Source organism: Odocoileus virginianus, chromosome 6, assembly GCF_023699985.2.
Source record: "Odocoileus virginianus isolate 20LAN1187 ecotype Illinois chromosome 6, Ovbor_1.2, whole genome shotgun sequence".
NCBI lineage: Eukaryota > Metazoa > Chordata > Mammalia > Artiodactyla > Cervidae > Odocoileus > Odocoileus virginianus.
This window is the reverse complement of record NC_069679.1, coordinates 48,202,086-48,222,908: the sequence shown is the minus strand read 5'-3', so window position 1 is coordinate 48,222,908 and position 20,823 is coordinate 48,202,086. Positions and strand designations below refer to the sequence as shown.

The 20,823-nt window shown below is 37.2% G+C and overlaps 1 protein-coding gene across 4 annotated transcripts in view; it reads left to right on the top strand.

Annotated features, from left to right (window-relative positions):
* Positions 1–1,499: 1,499 nt before the first annotated feature.
* The window catches only part of USP8 (ubiquitin specific peptidase 8), a 48,844-nt gene continuing 29,520 nt past the window's right edge, over positions 1,500–20,823 (top strand). For 3 of the 4 annotated variants that reach the window (XM_020895845.2, XM_070469285.1, XM_020895843.2), the window contains exons 1-3: positions 1,500–1,632; positions 15,025–15,193; positions 18,006–18,150. In XM_020895845.2, the coding sequence (XP_020751504.2) occupies positions 15,090–15,193; positions 18,006–18,150 (249 nt within the window). In that variant the 5' untranslated portion in view covers positions 1,500–1,632; positions 15,025–15,089. Of the gene's footprint in view, positions 1,633–3,796; positions 3,868–15,024; positions 15,194–18,005; positions 18,151–20,823 lie in introns of all 4 variants that reach the window. The other variant, XM_020895844.2, reaches the window with a different exon arrangement.

The window sequence follows — 20,823 nt, the reverse complement described above, 5'->3', positions numbered from 1 at the left end:
TACTGCTGTCTGGTTTGTTACAGTACACATTTGAACAGGAGTTAGGGATTATAATTCCATTTAGTAAACATAGTTTCATCTAGGTAACCCTGCTCCTTATGAACTCTTGTTCCACTAAGTTTTAAAGGTCCAGAGCAAAAAAAAAAAGTAAACAACGTGGGTTCTGGACCAGGAAAAAATAAATAAATAAATAAAAAGTCCAGAGCCTGTCCCCAGATTTCTCGGAGTTTCCCAGGAATGTTCTTATTTCTTTCCGCTTTCACCAACTCAGTTCAGCTTTGGAATCATCTTGTCATCTTGTACATTGTTTCTCTCCCACTCCTGTTGACCCACATGTGGGAACTCAAGCAAATGACTCGCGTTTTAGCAAACTTGACTGATGTTTTAGGGAAGTTGGGGAATTCTACCTACTGGGAGGGTGGGGTCAGGATTGGGACGACTACATCAGAGCAGCAAAAATAACTTTAGGTGGATCCTGCAGGGGATCTTCCTGACCAAGGCACCAAACTCAGATCTTCTGCATAAACAAGCAGATTATTTACCACTGAGCCACCTGGGAAGCCCAATGGAAAGACTACTATGTGTGAAACACTATTGGACTAGTTGCTTTCATTTATTCATCACGAATTTATTGAACACCTATTTGGCACACCCTTGGTGGCTCAGAGGCTTAAAGCGTCTGCCCGCAATGCGGGAGACCTGGGTTCGACTTCTGGGTTGGGAAGATCCCTTGGAGAAGAAAATAGCAACCCATTCCAGTATTCTTGCCTGGAAAATCCCATGGACGGAGAAGCCTGGTGGGCTACAGTCCATGGGGTCGCAAAGAGTCGGACACGACTGAGCGACTTCACTTTACTTAACGCACTTAGTAGATAGACCTCACCTTCCAGCTTTTCCATCCATGAGACACCTGGATTGTCCCTGAGGACTTAAGTGACCATAGCCTATCACTCCATCCAAGCTACTTTATTTGACATATAACCGGAGCATTCAATTACCTATAAAGAATCACCTCACGACAAAGTTCGGATCGCTCGTTTTGTTTTTGTAAGACTGGGCTTTTAACTGTGTATGCGCATATATAATATGCTTTAGAACCGTATCCATTCTTCTCTTACCAGAGGCATGGCTTCGGAGAATTTTAAACTTTTGGTCAAAATTTGACATTCACATCCCCTTTCTAGTCAGCCTTAAACCTCCAATTTGGAGAGAACTAAGCATAGCGTTAAGGGCAGCCCTGCCTCCTCCGCTGCAAGGCCCAGGATGAGAGTTAACACCACGGTGACAGAACTAAGTCTGAGAAATGCAGGGCGCGGGGGACTGGCGGACAAGCTCGCTCCAACTAAGCGTAGCCTGAGCACTACTCAGACCGTCCGGCCAAACAGTTCTCAGCCCTCTTCAGCCCTGAGGCGAAGCTTCCACAAGCAAAGATGGAACTGGGGTGGAGCAAATAGTCAAGGGCGCGCGCGCGCAACGTGACGTCAGATACGCGACGCGTCGCAACGCAGTGCAAATTGGGAATCGGGGATGAGCTGGGCTGGCTTCCGTCCGGATAGCGATTCTTCCTCGAGTTGGTGGGAGATGGGCCTTTGGCGAGGAGGCCGGCGTTGGTGAAGTGCGCCGGGTTCCAAGGTGAGTGCGGGGTTGGGTCCTGGCCTTTGATCCTTGGGAATCCGACCGCAGCGAAACCCCTTACCTTACACCAGCTGCTGATCACTGGGGAGACAAGCTCTGTCCTCGGAGAGGGGTGGGACAATCGGCTTTTGGAGGAAGGGCCCAACCTCGAGTCTTTACTGCTGCCCACCTAGAGTTGCCCAGCGAGTTCCGCGTGGGCTCAGGTTTTCCGGGTTCAGAAGGTGGCCTTGACCATTCTTCCATCATCTTGGACAGTCAGACCGACTTTGACCTCCTTCCTCTTGCCTCCGTTCTCGGATTTACTTGCTGTCGAGCTGTATCCCCAGGTCTTAATACAACCTCTCAGAGTGTTTTTCAGTCCGTCTTCTGATCCAGTCAGACTTGCTTTTAGTGAAGTTCAAATATGCGTTTAAAGAAGCTATGAACGCATCAGATTTAAAACTGTGACTTCCCCAAATAAAAGCTTTTCTTTCCTAAAATGTGCCCTCCTGGAGTTGTGGGATAAGTTAATTTCACCTCCACTCCACCTTGGAAATTATTAGAACCCTGAGTTTATACATAAAGCTTCAGGTCACACTTCTCGGTTTATTTCTTCTCTCCAGTTCATTTTGTGACCTTGAAACAAGGCCCTTAATCACTAACAAAATATTTACCTGAAGACAGAGGTGTTGCAGAATCTAAGGAATTTCATACTTCAGAGCCCTGAGGGTTTAATCTATAGGGGATGCTGAAATAAAGATTTTACTCTCTCTAAATCTGCAAGCATCCTAATTTTTGTATACTTTCTACTGCAGCCATGATAAATGCCCAGTGGTCTTTGTTAGGGAAGTGTTCCTCTTGTAGGCTTTTTCTGTGGCTTTGCTATGTAAGCAGATTTTGCATTTCAACAGATTCTGTTTAAGATTCATTGTTGAATGTCTTTCACGATGAATTTAGATCATTTCTCATGATTCCAGAATACTGGTCTAATCTGTCTGAGAGGTTTTTGGTAGGTTGTGCTATGTTTCTAACGTTGAAATACGTATTCCATTTCTTGTGACACATTAGGTACATCTTTTAAATTAGATAGTAAGGACACAACCTGTCACTAATGACATAAATACATACTAATTGCACATAGGTATGCATTGTAGTTTTTGAGAAGACAATGCGTGAGAAAAACAAAAATACTTTAAGGATGTCTTTCTAGAATTTAATTTTTTAATATATTTACTTGAACTTTGTCAGTTGTTATGGTCTTTTATTAGTATGAACATAATAGGAAAAAACCAGGATGGCTTTTGTAAAGTAGAAGAGTCAGTACATCAGATTTTTTTCCATAAAATGTCTGGCATTATATTTTATTATGAACATTATATTTTATTATGAACATGAAAATACACTTATTTTTGTAGAGATGAAAGGGAAAAAGTGTTCATTAAATATGAGGTGCTAGTAAGTTAAACATTACTGAGTCTTTTTTGTTTTAATCTTGGTTACTGTCCCAGTTGCCTATTGCTATATAACCCTTCACTCTAAAACAAAGTAGCTTAAAGCTACAGTTTATTATCTCATGTTTCTTGGGCCAACTGGATTCAGCTGGTTGCTTCCCAATGGTTTCTTGTATTTGTAGTCCAGTATCCAGCTAGGATTGGAGTCCTCTGAAAACTCAACTGGGCAGAACATCCAGGATGGCTCATTCCCATGAATGGCAGTTGATGTTGGCTGAGAGTTCAGCTGAGATGTCGACTAGAGTGCCTGCAGTGTAGCCTCTTCATGTGTCTTGGACATAGCACAGCATAGAGGCTGAGTTCCAAGAGCAAGTGTTTGAAGGAAGTGGAAGCTTCTTTTAAAGCCTGGACCCAGAAATTGGCACAGCATTACTTCCAACATTCTCTATTCATTAGAGCAGTTAGAGTCCTCCCTCCACCAGATAATAAACTTTTGAAGGAGTATTGATAATAACTTGTGGCCATCTTTAGCGTACCATAATTTTGTTGACAAGGTTGTGTTAGACTAATATTTAGATATAATAGTAGATGCAGAGTAAGTTTCACTGCTGATTTTTTTTTTTAGCCATCTCATGGCACATTATAATTTTCGGAGCACTTTTTGTAAACATTTTTTCATTTGATACCCCTGAAAACTTTATAGAAGCAGATGGATTATTTCCATTTTGCAGATGAAAAGAAACTGAGCAATGGCACTGGTGGCATTGGAGGATTTAAGGAATTTGCCCAGAGTCATATGATAGTAAGTGGAAATGAAATTAAGACTTGTAGTACTTTCATAATACAGAATTTATTAGTAAATGATGAAATGTTATATTAAACTTATTTTGGAATTACATATTTATAACCATACTAACTCAAGTAACACAGTACTCATGTATAGTGTATAAAGTTAGTGTTGAGAGAGCTAAACTCTGTCTCTTCTAACACATTACAGTTTAGTTTTTCATAATACTAAATTATCTGAAATGTACCAATAATGATGTGAACCTGTATGTCTTTTTTTAAATTGAAGTATAGTTGATTTATAATGTTTTAGGTGTGCAGTAAAGTGATTCAGTCACATACGTATATATATTCTTTTTCAGATTCTTTGGCATTATAGGATATTTAAAGATAGAGAGTATAGTTCCCTGTGCTATACAGTAGGTCCTCATTGTTTATTCATTTTACATATAGTAGTGTGTGTCTGTTAATTCCAAAATTATCCCTCCCTACTCCCTTTCCCCTTTGGTGACCATACACTTGTTTTCTATGTCTATGAGTCTATTTCTGTTTTGTAAATAAGTTCATCTATATCATTATTTTAGATTCCACATGTAAGTGATATCATATATTTGTCCTGATGTCTTTCTAATGTCATGAGATGAAATTATTATACATTATAATATCAATTTCAAAACAAAAAGCTGTGGGTATAGGAATCCTGGAGGTTTTATTTTAGTTTTTTAATTATAAAATATTAAAAATCAAAATGATTTCTCATAATTTTTGGTAGGTTGGGAATGATATAACTTAAGATGTTGATTTCAGCTGAAAACCAATTGTCATCTTCAGACTGTTTTATTGCTTCTAATAACATACTTATATCCATTCTTTGTGCTCATGGTTCTCTGTCTTGAGTGTATGTTAGAATTAACCTGAGGAGCTTTATAAAAATTCTTATGTTCAAATCTCACTCAGATTCTAATTGAACTATTTAGGAATGAACTCTGGGCATCAGTATTTTTTTTTAGTTCTGTGGGTGATTCTAATATACAGCTAGGGTTGCAAACCATAGGTTTTTTCCTGGTACTTACTAAGTACAGTTGGGTTCCCAGCTCATCCATTTGGCATCTGCTAAGAAAAATTGAGGAGATAAAGAGAGAGAAGAGATAAGAAATGGAGCAAGGTTGCATATGTAGAAAGACACTATTTATTGTGTTAAAACAGTTATCCTTGTCTTTTTTCTAGGAATGATCCTTCTTAATAAAACCAAAAAATTTTTGGCATGGTATGTTAGTGCCTATATTAGAGTACGTTGCTTTGTATTACCATTGTGTACTTATCTTTCATCTTAAGAGGTAGAAACTACATTAGGAGGTATATTCTTTGTATTCTCTCTGACTCCCAGCCCTACACTTTGTATTCTACATGTTTACCAAATTGAAGCCAGTTTTTAGTTACTCTTCAGAGCTAAGGCTAGTTATTTTACTGTTTTTCTTTATAGCAGTATAAAAACTTTGTAACTTTGGAATTCTCCAAGTTCAAGCCTTTCCAGTATCTTGTTAGCTGTAGAGAAACGAGATCTCGTTTCCTTAGTGATTCATTCTCCTGATGTTAGTTACTAGTGTGAATGATGGTTATGTTTTTAAAACTATTTTAGAAGTTTTAAAATATACATAAAAGTGAAGAGAATAGAATTATTTTAAATTATCCTAGATAACCTGTTATTTCAATGTCAATACTTTGTTATCTCCCAGAACAATAGGGATTATGAAAGTTAATATTAATGCCGTAATAGTTGATTTAGCATCTATTTGGTCTTTCTGTAAACTTGATATCTAATTATGAATTTACATCTCTATCAGGGCATCTTTTTTTAGATGTTATTTCTTTTTCATATACTTAACATGTTCGCATTTTTTTTGTAAATCAGTGGTTCTTATATGGGGTTAGTTTTGCCTCCCACCCCCTCATCCCGGACATTTGTCAGTCAGGAAGCATTTTCAGTTGTCACAACTGGAGAAATGTGGATAGTACCGGCATCTAGTGGGTAGAGGCCAGGGATGCTGCTACACCTCCTACAATGTGCAGGGCAGCCCCACAGCAAAGGATTATTCAGCCCAATATGTGAGTAGTGCCCAAGTTGAGAAATGCTGCTGTACACTGGTCAGTTTTTTAAACTACAATATTCATTTTTGTTTGTTTGTTTTGTTAACAGCACTACCATTGTTCCCATTTCTCAGGGTTTTTTTTTTTGTTGTTGTTGTTTTTTTCCATTTATTTTTATTAGTTGGAGGCTAATTACTTTACATCATTACAGTAGTTTTTGTCATACATTGAAATGAATTAGCCATGGATTTACATGTATTCCCCATCCCGGTCCCCCCTCCCACCTCCCTCTCCACCCGACCCTCTGGGTCTTCCCAGTGCACCAGGCCCGAGCACTTGTCTCATGCACCCAACCTGGGCTGGTGATCTGTTTCACCCTAGATAATATACATGTTTCAATGCTGTTCTCTTGAAACATCCCACCCTCGCCTTCTCCCAGAGTCCACAAGTCTGTTCTATACATCTGAGTCTCTTTTTCTGTTCTGCATATAGGGTTATCGTTACCATCTTTCTAAAGTCCATATATATGTGTTAGTATACTGTAATGGTCTTTATCTTTCTGGCTTACTTCGCTCTGTATAAAATACAAAAAACCTCGAATAGCCAAAGTAATCCTGAGAAAGAAGAATGGAACTGGAGGAATCAATCTGCCTGACTTCAGACTCTACTACAAAGCCACAGTCATCAAGACAGTATGGTACTGGCACAAAGACAGAAATATAGATCAATGGAACAGAATAGAAAGCCCAGAGATAAATCCACGAACCTATGGTCACCTTATCTTCGACAAAGGAGGCAAGGATATACAATGGAAAAAAGATAACCTCTTTAACAAGTGGTGCTGGGAAAACTGGTCAACCACCTGTAAAAGAATGAAACTAGAACACTTTCTAACACCATACACAAAAATAAACTCAAAATGGATTAAAGATCTAAATGTAAGACCAGAAACTATAAAACTCCTAGAGGAGAACATAGGCAAAACACTCTCCGACATAAATCACAGCAGGATCCTCTATGACCCACATCCCAGAATTTTAGAAATAAAAGCAAAAATAAACAAATGGGACCTAATGAAACTTAAAAGCTTTTGCACAACAAAGGAAACTATAAGCAAGGTGAAAAGACAGCCCTCAGATTGGAAGAAAATAATAGCAAACGAAGCAACAGACAAAGGATTAATCTCAAAAATATACAAGCAACTCCTCCAGCTCAACTCCAGAAAAATAAATGACCCAATCAAAAAATGGGCCAAAGAACTCAACAGACATTTCTCCAAGGAAGACATACAGATGGCTAACAAACACATGAAAAGATGCTCAACATCACTCATTATCAGAGAAATGCAAATCTCAGGGTTTGAAAATGTGTGTGTATACACTTAAGACAGAGGAGGCAATGGCACCCCACTCCAGTACTCTTGCCTGGAGAATCCCATGGACGGAGGAGCCTGGTAGGCTGCAATCCATGGGGTCGCTAAGAGCCAGACACGACTGAGGGACTTCACTTTCACTTTTCACTTTCTTGCATTGGAGAAGGAAATGGCAACCCACTCCAGTATTCTTGCCTGGAGAATCCCAGGGACGGGGGAGCCTGGTGGCCTGCCGTCTATGGGATAGCACAGAGTCGGACACGACTGAAACGACTTAGCAGCAGCAGCAGCATACACTTAAGAGAGAAAATATTGTTTCAGTCAAAGCATGTTTCTACCTTTTTAATGTTTTTTTTTCCATGGCCTGCTAGTTATTCTTTTCTCTTAGAATAAGAGAAAAGAATAACTGTTTCTGTTTCCTTCAAATCTGTCTTACATATCCCCACTTTGACCTGCGCAGAAGTACTATTTTCCTTTCAAGGAAGGTCTGGCTTCTTACTGTGTGCTGAATTAAATATAGATAATTTTGGGTGGCTTCAAAAGTTCTCCATCATATAACTGTGTCACTTTACCTAATAGAATTTATCATTGCTAGCCAACAGTTACTAAGGGTTGAATCTAAGGACTACTGAAATAGTTGTTAGAGATCTAGCATGTTAGAGTAATGACTTGTAAAGACGAGTAAGTGTAATTCCTTGATCTGATTGATTATTTCCTAATAATCCCTATTCTTTATTTTTCTCACTACTTTCCTATACTGATTCCTCTCTTTGTGTCTTTCTTTGTGTTGATTTCTTCTTCTGCATGCCCTCCTTTCTGACTCTATGCATAGCTAACTCCTATCCTTAGGGCAGGTAGCTGTCTTTTATCACAGCATCATGAGACTGCTTGCTTATGAGGTATGAGTAGTTTAAAGTGTAGTCATACTTGTCATCTGGTCTAAATTCTGTACTGAAGGAATGATATAGATAACAAATAGTATAGGATTTAGACCAAGAAATAAACTCCAGATCTGGGACCGTCAAGGATGGAAGAGGTGAAACTTAAGTTGTTGTTGTTATTGTTGTTTTGGCCGCACATTGCGGCATGTGGGATCTTAGTTCCCTGAGAAGGGATCGAACTTGTGCCCCCTGCACTGGAAGTATAGAGTCTTATCCACTGGACCTCCAGAGACTTCCCTTAAATTGGTTTTTGAAGGACAAAGGATCAGCACAAAAGAGTACAGTCTGGGCTGGAAGAAGCTCCCTGCTCGCCCCAAGTTACACTGAATTTTTCCCTCCTTTTTACTTCCCGGTGAATGGAGTTAATGTATTTGTGCAATTATATATATACACACACACATACATACATACATATATATATATAAATGTATATTGTAGGAATTATTTCTTGGCTTATTATTTAGTGAGCGTTAGTTTGGTCTTGGTAACTAGACCAAGATGTCTGTGACCGGAAGCCCTGTGGTATTCTCTGTCCCCCTAGAGCAGTTACTCAAAGTAGCCAGTCTCTGTTGCAGGCTTGCAGCTTGTACTAGAATATAAATGAGTACACTGCTTTCCTCCTAAAGAAAGTCTTGCTACTATGAAAAATTCAGCGTGCTTAATTGGTTTACATTCTGTTATAAGCTTATTTTATCACAGACTGGTAACCAGCAATTCCTCAGCCGGCGCTGGTCTGTAGACCACACCTGGAGTATAGCATTGCTCTGCAGGACTTCTTCACTTTTTCAGTTGTAACCTATAGTAAGAAATACATTTCATGTTTCTACCCAGTGCTCTATAGGTGCATACACAGGTACGCATAGCCTAAGCTAAAATTTCATGAAACAATTCTTAACCTTACTATGTGTGACATGCTCTGATATTTTCTCTTTAGGATTTTGTTTGTTTGTTTTTTAATGATGATTGTGACCTTCTAAATTGATTTTTTAAAACACTGTGCTTGTCACTGGACACGCAGTAAATACTCAGAAAATACTATAAGTTTTGTTGTTTTTTAGCAGTGATTTAATTCTTGAAAGAGTTCAGCCCTCAAGTATTGCTTTGAAACAGATTATTTAATCAGTACTCACTTGTCTGGGCATTTTAATTGGAAGGGTGATGAATGGATTATGTGAAATTTAAGACAGTCAGATGATGTCGTGAATACTGTTGCTGTCTGAAGGCCGGAGATGGGGGAAGACGAGATGATGGATGGCCAATGAAGACAAACTTTGCTTTCCTTTCAGTCTTGCCAGCAACCTTGGCAGTAACTGGTGTGAAGCCGTGGTTCAGGTATCTTGACCAGTCTGCATGACCAGAAACCTCAGTTATTACTTTTTTTATTTTTTAGTCTTTATTCTGTGGTTTAAGTCATCTAATCTCTAATTCTCTTTGGAAGGATAAGAAAGATGTCAAAAGGAAGGGGGGGGTGGTATATATGCCTTCCATTTTCTCCCTATTATCAACTCATTTTCATTACTGCCTGGTTTTCATTTTTGGAGCATTGCTGTTTGATTAAGCTGGAGTCTTTAATCTTTGTCAGGTTTACACATCTTAAGCATTTATTTTTTGTTTTAGAAGATCTTTTTTCTTACATATATTTATTTCATTTTTTTTGAAGTGTACATAGTTTTCTTGGGTTATATGTTATATTTAGTTCTAGAGCTAAACAAGCAGATTTTAAAATTACTTGAGTTCTGTAGTTATTGAACATTTCTATTGTAAGTATCAGTGGGTTTGTTTTTACTGTTGCAGCCAAGTAGGAAGTTGTAAATCCATTCGGTTATTCTGGCCTTGAGTTATTTTATGTCATTCTGTTTTGAAATTTCTTTAAAGGCAAAATGCAGCAGAATGACTTATCAAAAATATAATTCATTAAAGTTTACATGCATTTAAGTTGGTTTTGTATTCTTTGCTTTCTCATTCAATTAGGGAAAAATACCCTTGACCTTGTGGTTTGACTTCTCCTGAAGTATATGTGATTGTAGAGGCTGAAATAGAAATTAAGGCAATGCTGGACGTGTTTTTAACACTAGGCATCTATTTGACAGTATAATTTATAACTTAATGAATGAAAATGGAAACAACTGTGATCCTCTGATGACATCATCAGAGAAAGTTGTTCTCTATCTCAGCTGTTCTCAAAAATCAAATAAGGACAGAAAAGATAACTTTAAAAAAGCACAACCTTTCTCCTAGAAACCCTCATTAAAAACTTTGATGTCATCACAATCTTATCCTTGTACTTTGCCTCTGTGTGTCTAATCAGTTGTCAAGTTCTGTCAAGAATATGTCTCAGTCAAAGAGATACCTTTTTGGTGTCTCTGATGTTTATCTGCCTCCTCCATCCCATCTCTGCTGCCCTAGTTCTGACCTTCATCATCTTTCCTTAGGATCATTATAATGGGTAACTAATGTCTTCCTTATCACTAGTCTTTTAAAGCCTAACCTTGTACTGTTTGGATCATGTAACTGTTCTTAGATCCTTGGTTATGTCTCTCTTACCTTTAGAAAAAAAGTGAATGCTTTAATGTGACATTCACAGCCTTCCATTTATCTGTTTCTAGACTATTTTTCAAGCCTTCACTGACTAGCCAGTCCTTGTTCATTCTCTATACTGGCTAGTTCCCAAAGATGTTCTTCATTTTTTTTACTTTCTCCTCGTACTCTTTCTCATCTCTATCAAAAAGCCTTCTCTGCTTGATGTTTCCTAAGATCCCTCTGGTTATACTTGATCTTCTTAGTTTTTCTTATTGTACATTATTTATACTTTATACTTTGATACTTATGATACAACTTTGATACAACTTTCTCTTTCACATTAGTTTTTAAACTTTGTGAGGAAATGGATCGCATATAATTTTTGAGTTCCTGGGAGCGGTGTCTTCTATGGTAGAATATCTGTGAATGTTCGAATTGAATTTAACTTTGAAATAGCTAATGGTTTATTATTTTAAGTTGCCTAGGTAGCACATATAGTTTTTATATTCTTTGTCTTTCAAAGATCCAAGCTTTTGAGAAACAGATTTGACTGAGACATATTCTCAACCTTCAACTTAGAAAGTTCAAATAAATAGCTCTCTTTCCCAACCAAGAAACTTGATTGTCAGGAATTGACAAAATGGACTCTACCTGACTTTTTGAATGTGTGTTCTGTGATTAGATCACTAATCCTTATGACCCAGAAACAGGACAGAGTTGGAAGAACAGATACTATCAGACTGGTGCCAAGTTACTTTGTCTCTGGCATTAAGCCTTATCTTAGCACAGTTCGTGTTGCCAGTGAAAAATAATCGGACTTTTTGGAAATTATATTTCAAGAGTTAGCCTGTATTCGGGGGAGCAAATGTTTCTTATGATTGAGTAAGCTTAAAATCCTAGCTGAGCTAGGTGGGGGCAGAAAAGTCAGGATAAGTTCTGTTACCCTCAACTTCTGTCTTCTCCTGTGCTTAGTCGCTCAGTCATGTCCAACTCTTTGCGACTTTCTATGGACTGTCCCCCGCCAGGCTGCTCTGTCCATGGGGATTCTCCAGGCAGGAATACTGGAGTGGGTTGCCATGCCTTCCTCCAGGGGATCTTCCCAACCCAGGGATCAAACCCAGGTCTCCTGCATTGCAGGCGGATTCTTTACCACCTGAGCCACAAGGGAAGCCCAAGAATACTGGAGTGGGTAGCCTGTCCCTTCTCCAGGGGATCTTCCTGATGCAGGAATTGAACCGGGGTCTCCTACATTGCAGGCGATTCTTTACCAGCTGAGCTATCAGGGAAGCCCCTTCTGTCCTCTAGTCCTCCTGAGTAGTCCAAGCTCCAACATTCCTTGCCCTCTGTCACCTTCTGTTGTAGCATCACTAAGGCCTCATTTTTCCTTAAGCACCTTCCTGGAAACTTAGTTTCTTGGCATTAGTGTGCTTTCCCTTAATTAAAAGTATTATTCCTCAACCATTGCTTATGTTTCAGAAGAAAGTATGTTTCTGAAGCACTACTCTGTCCCATCATTTTCCTTTTCATTGACATTTTTAAGAAGTTACCTGCAGTCTGCTTCCACTTTTCTATTCCTTAACACTGTGCTCTTGCTTCCGCTCACAACACTGTGCGGAAGCTGTGTTCAGTGATGTTACATATATCAGACTCTGTTCCAAATCTGTTTTATTTTTGTAATGAGTGTTTACAAACATAAACTTTACATTTGCTTCTTTAGCCCATAACTTCCTACCTTACCTCTGTCTAGGTATTCTTTTCATATTTTAATACAGCTGGATATTTTATTCATATTTGCATTGTTAATAGAATATTAATATAATTTCTTTCTTTACAATTTATAAATATGTTAAGTACATTACATGTTATTTTATATGTTATAAAAGCCTGATAATAAAATAATCATCTGTACCAACTATTCGGGGCTTCCCAGGTGGCGCTAGTTGTGAAAGAACCTACCTGCCAATTCAGGAGACATAAGAGACTCAGGTTCTTATCCCTGGATTGGGAGGATCCCCTGGAGGAGGGCATGGCAACCCACTTCAGTATCCTTGCCTGGAGAATCTCATGGACAGAGGAGGCTGGTGGCTTATAGTCCATGAGGTCGCAAAGAGTCAATCGTGACTGAAGTGACTTAGCACAGCACACCAAACTACTATATGTAAAATAAGCTACAGGATGTATTGTATAACACGGGAATATAGCCAATATTTTATAATAACTATAAATGGAATATAAGCTTTAAAAATTGTGAATCACTGTATTGTACACCTGTAGTATATAATATTGTAAATCAGTTGTACTTAAATAAATGCATAAGTAAAATGAGCATCTGTGAGCATCTGTGAATGTACCACCCAACTTGAGAAATAAAACCTTACTTTACTGATAACCCTGAAGCTCTGTGTGTGTATTATAGCCTCTACATTTCCAGAAATAGAATTTTATGTTTATTGTTCCTACCTTTATTTATAGGTTTATCTGATTTTTTGTCCTTAAGCAATGTATTACTAGTTTTAGTTTGTTTTAAAACTTCATACAACTGTGGGAGAAGGCAAGGGTGGGATGTTCAGAGAGAATAGCATTGAAACAAGTATACTATCAAGGGTGAAACAGATCACCAGCCCAGGTTGGATGCATGAGACAAGTGCTCAAGGCTGGTGCACTGGGAAGACCCAGAGGGAAGGGATGGGGAGGGAGGTGGGAGGGGGGTTCAGGATGGGGAACACATGTAAATCCATGGCTGATTCATGTCAATGTATGGCAAAAACCACCGCAATATTGTAAAGTAATTAGCCCTCAACTAATAAATGAAAAAAAAAGGAACACTTGATTAAAAAAAAAACTTCAAACAAAAGGTGTCATGTTGTATGTATTCATGATTTTTCACTCAGCTTCAGGGGGGAAGCAGAGATTGAGGAGGTGTTCGTGGGTTAGGGAATGTTCTCCAGTTAAACTGTTTATCCTGGGCGGTCAGGGGCCATGACTTATATATCCTTTGTGAATTTAACATGTAGCATTATGTTTTTTATAAGGTAAGACTCTCAGTGTTATCTGGAAATCCAAGGGATCCCTATCATATTCTTTCTTTATTGGATACTCTTTGCTGTTTTGGTGATGCATTGTTGATGAGTTAGATACCTAAGGAGAAGGATGTATTTAATGTTGATTAATCCATCTGGGAGTTATGGTGTGGTTCAGAGCTTTTTCTTCCCTATTACTGATAGGTTTAGACATAGAACTCACAGTGGGGGGAGGGAAGCAGAGTAGAAAATGTTTATGTATGAGATCTTTGTTTCTAAATGCGTAGGTCTGAGACTACTAATTCAAGTGCTTGATTAAATCTGTAGATGCATAGAGATGGTATAGGTGGAAAAAAAATAAAAAATTATAACGATAATGGCTTGTAGTTAGGTTTGGTGAATAAGAGTGGATTAGTGGCACAGGGTTGGAAGGGATGAGTATGAAGAAATGAGAAAGCATTAATATTTAATATAAAATGTGACTAGAATCAAAGCAAATTGGGGTGCTTTTGGAGTTTCACATAGGTGAGCAGAACCCTTTTCCCCCCTTAAGTTGTATCTTACTCAGCATCATAGGAGTTGGTGTTCATTGATGTCCATTCATCTAATACTAGTAAACTGATAGAATGAAGAGCATTAAGATTGTGGAAATAAGTGATAGGAAAAAAGTTCTCTCTCTTTTAACTGAAGTATAAATTGATCTACAGTTGTTGTGCCGATCTCTGCCGTACAGCCAAGTGACTCAGTTATACATACATACATTATACATTCTTTTTATAGATTTTTTCCATTATGGTTTATCACAGAATATTGAATTTAGTTCCCTGTGCTATGCATTAGGACCTTGTTGTTTACCTATCAAAATGTAATACTTCACACCCGCCAACCCCAAACTCCTAGTCCATCCCTCTCCCCCAACCCTCCTCTCTACTGTGCCTTCCCCCCTACAAACGCAAGTCTGTTTTTTATGAGTCTGTTTCTGTTTTTTAGATAGGTTCTATTGTGCTGTATTTTAGATTCCACATATGAGTGATAGCATATGATATTTGTCTTTCTCTTTCTGACTGACTTCACTTAGTATAATAATGTCTAGTTGCATTCATGTTGCTACATATAGCATTGTTTCATTCTTTTAATAGCTGAGTAGTATTCCATTGTATATATGTACTATATCTTCTTCATCCATTCATCTGTCGATGGATTTAGGATTATTTGTGTTCATTTTGTTTCAGAAAAGAACTCCTTTTAATGAAGTACACCATTCATTGCGGAAGTGGAAGAGTAGAGATTATTCATCATGCCTGCTGTGGCTTCAGTTCCTAAAGAACTCTACCTCAGTTCTTCACTAAAAGACCTCAATAAGAAGACAGAAGTTAAACCAGAGAAAATAAGCACTAAGAAGTATGTACACTTTGCTAGTTTGAGTCATATTTAGGTATCATCCGCTATTGAAAATTAGAGTGTTCTATGAAGTGTTTGGTAAGCCAAAATGGTGTAAAGAAAGGAAACAATTACCTTTTTTCATGAAAGCAAAAATCCCCTTTGAATTTCTTTCCGTTCCTGAAAAAGAGGTATTGAGTTACGTCTTCTGTAAAAGCAAAGTGATATAAAATAACCTTATGAAACGTGGGGGATAGCTATTAACTTTTAATTCATTTCCATTTTATTAAATGAGTTAGAGAAGTTCTTAATTTTATCTTGGCAAAATACATACATATTCTGCTAATATGCATATTATCTGTTCTCTGGACAAATATATCACATCATAAGTTTAAGAGGTAAAATCTGCAAGGATTCTGTAAACCTCATTCGACCACAGTTAATGTCTTTGCAACAGTACAAATGTATTTAATTGAAGATCATTTTTTTTTTGCCCCTCCCCTGAAGATCATTTTTATTCTTATATAGCTCACATATAAAATATGGTTCTAGCATAGTCTTTCTTTGATTAAAAAAGAAGAAATGTGTATTTTTTTGTGCAGTATTCAGCACAGTATTTGTGCCAATTTGACATGAACTTTTAACATAATGATATATTTTTTGTGTTTCTGTTTTTGAGGACATGTGGTCTGTCTATGTTGAAGTCGACTGTATATTGTAGTAGAGGCTAGAGATGATACCTTCCTGAATTTGCCCTGAGATAAAACATAGTAGAGATGGAGAAGTCTGGGTATTTTGATGTTTACTGGAAGTTATTTAGCTTAAAATGGGGTATCACTAAAATTGTAACTTGTTGATAGTTTTATCTCTGGTAAAGGACAGGAGGCAGTAGGGGAACTTTTCTTCTGAATTTATTTTGACCAACACAGGAGACAATTTGGACATATGTAACTATATTATTACGGAGTTGAGAGAGTTTCAGGAAGAAAGGTGGGTCTTGGCAGCCTTACACCGTACACTTGAGGCAGTCAGATTTTAGACATTGGGGCAAAACATGTGTTCTGTGACTGGAGATAAATAATAAGGCTCTAAAAAATAATATATATGATTCTAAATGAACCTGTGAAGAGGCATCTTAAACCTGTGTTTGCACTGGGACATCTTTATAAGTCATTTTCTAGAGGAAATAAACAAGATAGGAAGAAAATATCAATAAAACATGGATGAAGACAGAACAGTAAGAACTTTAAAGAAGGTCAGGAAAGAAAATTCTAGAATGAACTGATATTTTAAAGATTACTAAAGATAATATGAGCTTTCAAAAAGATTTTTGGGTGGGGAAGGGGTCGGAAGAATGAGAGAGTGACTGGCCTACTTCTTGAGCCAAGTTGATGTTGATGGGGTGATAGAGAAAGTAACTCTGTTAAACTCGCTTGGAATGATTTTCAAATAGGAAATAGTGGGAAGGATAAAACCACCTTGAAGCTTTCTTGGAGAGCTTCATCTAATCTTAAAATAGATAAATCTGTTTTAGCAATGTTTGCTTTAGCTCTAGGACTACCCTGACCCCATAGGAAGTGGTATCTTGGAAAAACTTCCTAAATGTACCACCACAACTCATATTCTTACAATGTCATAGTACCAGTCTAGCAGATGCTAGAATCCTTTTAGGATTTGTGGTTGGTTCATTGGACTCACAGAGGCATTGCAGCCATCTCAGCTGGATCTGGTACGTAGGGGCTCGTGAGATTTACATGCATCATAGTGAAAAGAAATTTGGAAAAACCTAAAGGCTGTTGTACCCACTCCTAAACTCAGAGAATCTCCTTACTAAGCTTTGATGTGATTTACCTCTGTTCTAGGACTTCAGTGCTGTCCTTGAGAGGGCATACACACTGACCGAGATGATCCTTGTGTAGGACCACCTCCGGTCTTAAAGACTGCTTCAGCCCCTGTTCCTCTTTGTGGTGTTCTAATTCCTTCACCTGACCAACTTCATCATTAATGCATATCTCAGTCTTAGAGCATAGTTTGAAAAATATAGAAAACAGGATGCACTGCTTTGTAGAGATAAATTATTGATAAAGCATATTGTGTATAAGCATTGGTACTATAACTTGATTGGTGAAACTTTAGTCGTAAGTGAATGAATTCCTCTTGTAGAAATGTTTGCTTTATTAATTTGCTTTCTGAGGGCTGTTAAATCAGGAAAATGTCCTTAGAATGAATGCCGTAGAATCCCCAAATTATTTTATTGGAGTGGAGTTTTAAGATGACATGTTTTTAGACTTTAAATCTCTTTTCCTTTTAGGCCCAGTGAATCATTCAGCTGTTGTATAGAAAACTCTAAAAGATTAAACTCATGTCCCCTTTCCTGGTTCTAGTTTCTTGGGTGGGGAGAAATTTACATCATGGTTAATTAGAAAAGACTAAGGAGAATTGAATAGTATTTAACTTTAAAATACTATTTTATCTCCACTACTTCAATACGAGTAGTATACAGCTCTGTTCTTTAATTGTAGAGTATGACTATTATATGGATGCTGGAGGACTATTTGCCTCAGGATTACCTTTTGTAGTAAATCTTTTAAAACTAGTCTTAGATGCATTTTGAACAGTTTGGTGACATACGAACAATTTAGGAAATGTAAGTATTTAATTGTAGCATAAGGGAAATTTTCATGTTGTATCCAAGCTTATATCTAACTTTGTATCAATTCTGAAGTAGTGCAGTCTAAATTATGAAATGTATTGAGATTCTCTGTAGACTTTATACATGACTTTTTCCTCCCAGATGTCAAGTGTTTTAATTATTTTTTTCTCTAATTTTAAGTTATGTACAGAGTGCCCTGAAGATCTTCAAGACTGCAGAAGAAAGCAGATTAGATCGTGATGAGGAAAGGGCCTATGTGCTGTATATGAAATATGTGACTGTTTATAATCTTATTAAAAAAAGGCCTGATTTCAAGCAACAGCAGGTACCCTTTATTTCTAAGCTTTTATTTACTAAGTTATTTTTACATGGTGGAGCTGTTGATCTCTAAAATTTTTAACTAACCCTGAAATTTAGCAGAAAATGCAAATTCTTCTGCAAGCAGAAAAAGCTAACTAAAGATTTACTTTAATTATTTGCAAACTTGTGTGTGTGTGTGTGTGTGTGTGTGTGTGTGTGTGTATACATACTCACACTGTATACACATGCTTCATTTGCTTTGGATTAGTACAAGTTTATAGCAACATACAGACTCATAGTTAGTTTTCTGTTGTAATTATTGCCAGGTCAAATGGAAGGATTCAGTTTATTCATGCATTAAATAAGAAAAATATGACTGTAGTTGTACTTTTTCAAGAGTCAGGGTTTAGTCACTTGTTTTTATGTGATAGCTCTTATATTTAATTGACATCATAGCCATATTAAAGATCTCAGCTTGCAAAATTAATGTTGACCACTTCCATTTTTATATATTTATTTATTATTTTCAATCCTTTGAGCCAGGTGCCTTTCTTTTAATTTGCTGAAGCACCAGGAGGGATTGTGGGAGAGGTGTTAGTGGGTAAAGAGAATTTTTGCCTGGGATAAGTGTTGCTGGAGAAGATGGTTGCATTTTTATCACACCAGAAACAAACGAAAGAAGAAAACAGAAACTGGGTTAAAGAAATGGGAAGAATATTGTGTTCATGGTTCTTTCTGTGTGTGTGTTCATGGTTCTACCTTTACCTAGGAATGATCTTGCTACTAGAGGATAGTAGCAAAATCCTACTTATAGATTTCTTATCTGGTAGACAAGCCATTCTTGAATTAATATTGTGATTTTTTACTTTGATTCACTAGTGGCAGAATTAGCTTGTCTCATTTAAATTGACTTATAGAAGCATGAAAAGAAAAGTTCTCTTACTCTTCAAAGTAACCTCTTTTTTTTTTTTTGTCCACAGTAGTGGGACTGATAATTTCTTTTGGTTGTGGGTTATGGGATAATTTTACTATTTTCTTTAACGGTGACAAATGATTGCTGGTGTTTCTTCTCACCAGCAAAATTATGTTAGTAATCTTTACAGGGTTTTAGGTCTAGCTTTGGAAAGGTAGCCCCCTGCATTTGGAGGTTCATCTTCCTGTCTACAGGTGGGTGGAATGGTCCTGTCCTTGGACCATTGTTGGACATACTTACCTTCAGATAAAGATGGAGCCCTATCTTGCATGCTCTTTGATGGTTTTTACCATATCTGTTAAAAAGGTAATGCTTAGAACCAGTATACAATTCATGATTTAATACTTCCTGTCATCCCTGATGTTTTTCCTAACTCCACTGGAAGATTTCTGAAAATAACAATGATGTAATGGACATTTTACTCAGAGGGTCTTTGAGTCATGTTGTTTCTGTTCAACGTAAAACTAAAGAAAAGCTACTTTGCTATATGCATATGTATGGGTTATGAAGGACTACCACAACTAAAAGCTTTGGCTTATTTATAAAATAATAAAAAGAACCCAGTGCTGGAAGACCCTGGTGGCATCACAAAAACATCACAGGCTGGGTAGAACATGCCTGGGTTGGGATTGCACTGTCTCACTTTGGGCTCCTGAGCAAGTTGCTTCATCTTTCCTGAGCACCCCCAGTTCCTGTAAAGGGGAACCTCCTTGGTGGGTTGTAGTAAGAATCAGAGATAAGTCTTGTATTATTATTTCTATCATACTGTAAGTATTCTATAAATATGGATGGGTGATTGAATAAATGGTGACAGTTATTCTGCTTATTACTATTGTAAACATGTTTTATTCATTAAAACATAAATCTGAATTCTGTCAGAAATATAAAAAAGATACTGCTTAAAAAGAAATGTAAAAGTATGTACTAAAGTAAATATTTTTGAAAGATTTGAAGATTTGGAGAACTTCAGTAGTTTTGGTGTCTGCTTTTTTGTCTTTTGTGGTAGAGCCAATTTTTTTATGTACTTATTTAACTTTTGCTTCATTTTTCTAACTTAGTGGTTACTTTTTTTTTCATTGACAAGATTGGGAATGATTATGTATTTACCTTTTTTTTTTTTAAAAGCTTGAAGAGGTTGGAGTAAATTTTAATCAGTAAGAAATTTTTCCATTTCCACAGAGTATCTATTGCTTTCTGAAGAGGGTATCCATTAATAGTTTAGAGTGGCAGGACTTGTTCAGGTTAGGAAGCTCCCTCCAAAGGCTCAAGTAACCCAAGCTTTTACTTCATATGCTGCAGATGTTCAGTTCTTGGTTTTCTGTAAATGGATTGTTTTTTTCCATTTGCTCTGTCTGGGGTAACACATCTGCTTCAGTCTTAGAACTGTTTTTTGTTTTATTTAGCTTAGCTTCTCTGGTGCAGTTTAAGTATGTGAAGTATTAATTTTAGTAACTACATATTTTCTGGTTTTCATCCTTTAAATCCAGAAGGGACAGAATGCAATGTGACCAGCCTTCTTCAGAAACTTACATTTTTCACTGGTTTTACACCAAGATTTAGAGAAAACTTGTTAATTTAGCAGGTTCGCTAGTAGAAAACATGTTTATTATTTACTCATTGAAAAATATCAGTTTATGAACAATTTTTTAGGGTTATCTGAAAAAGAGGGAAGGCAGATATACTGAAAATATTAGTATAGCAAAGTCTAGATGCAGTTAGAATATT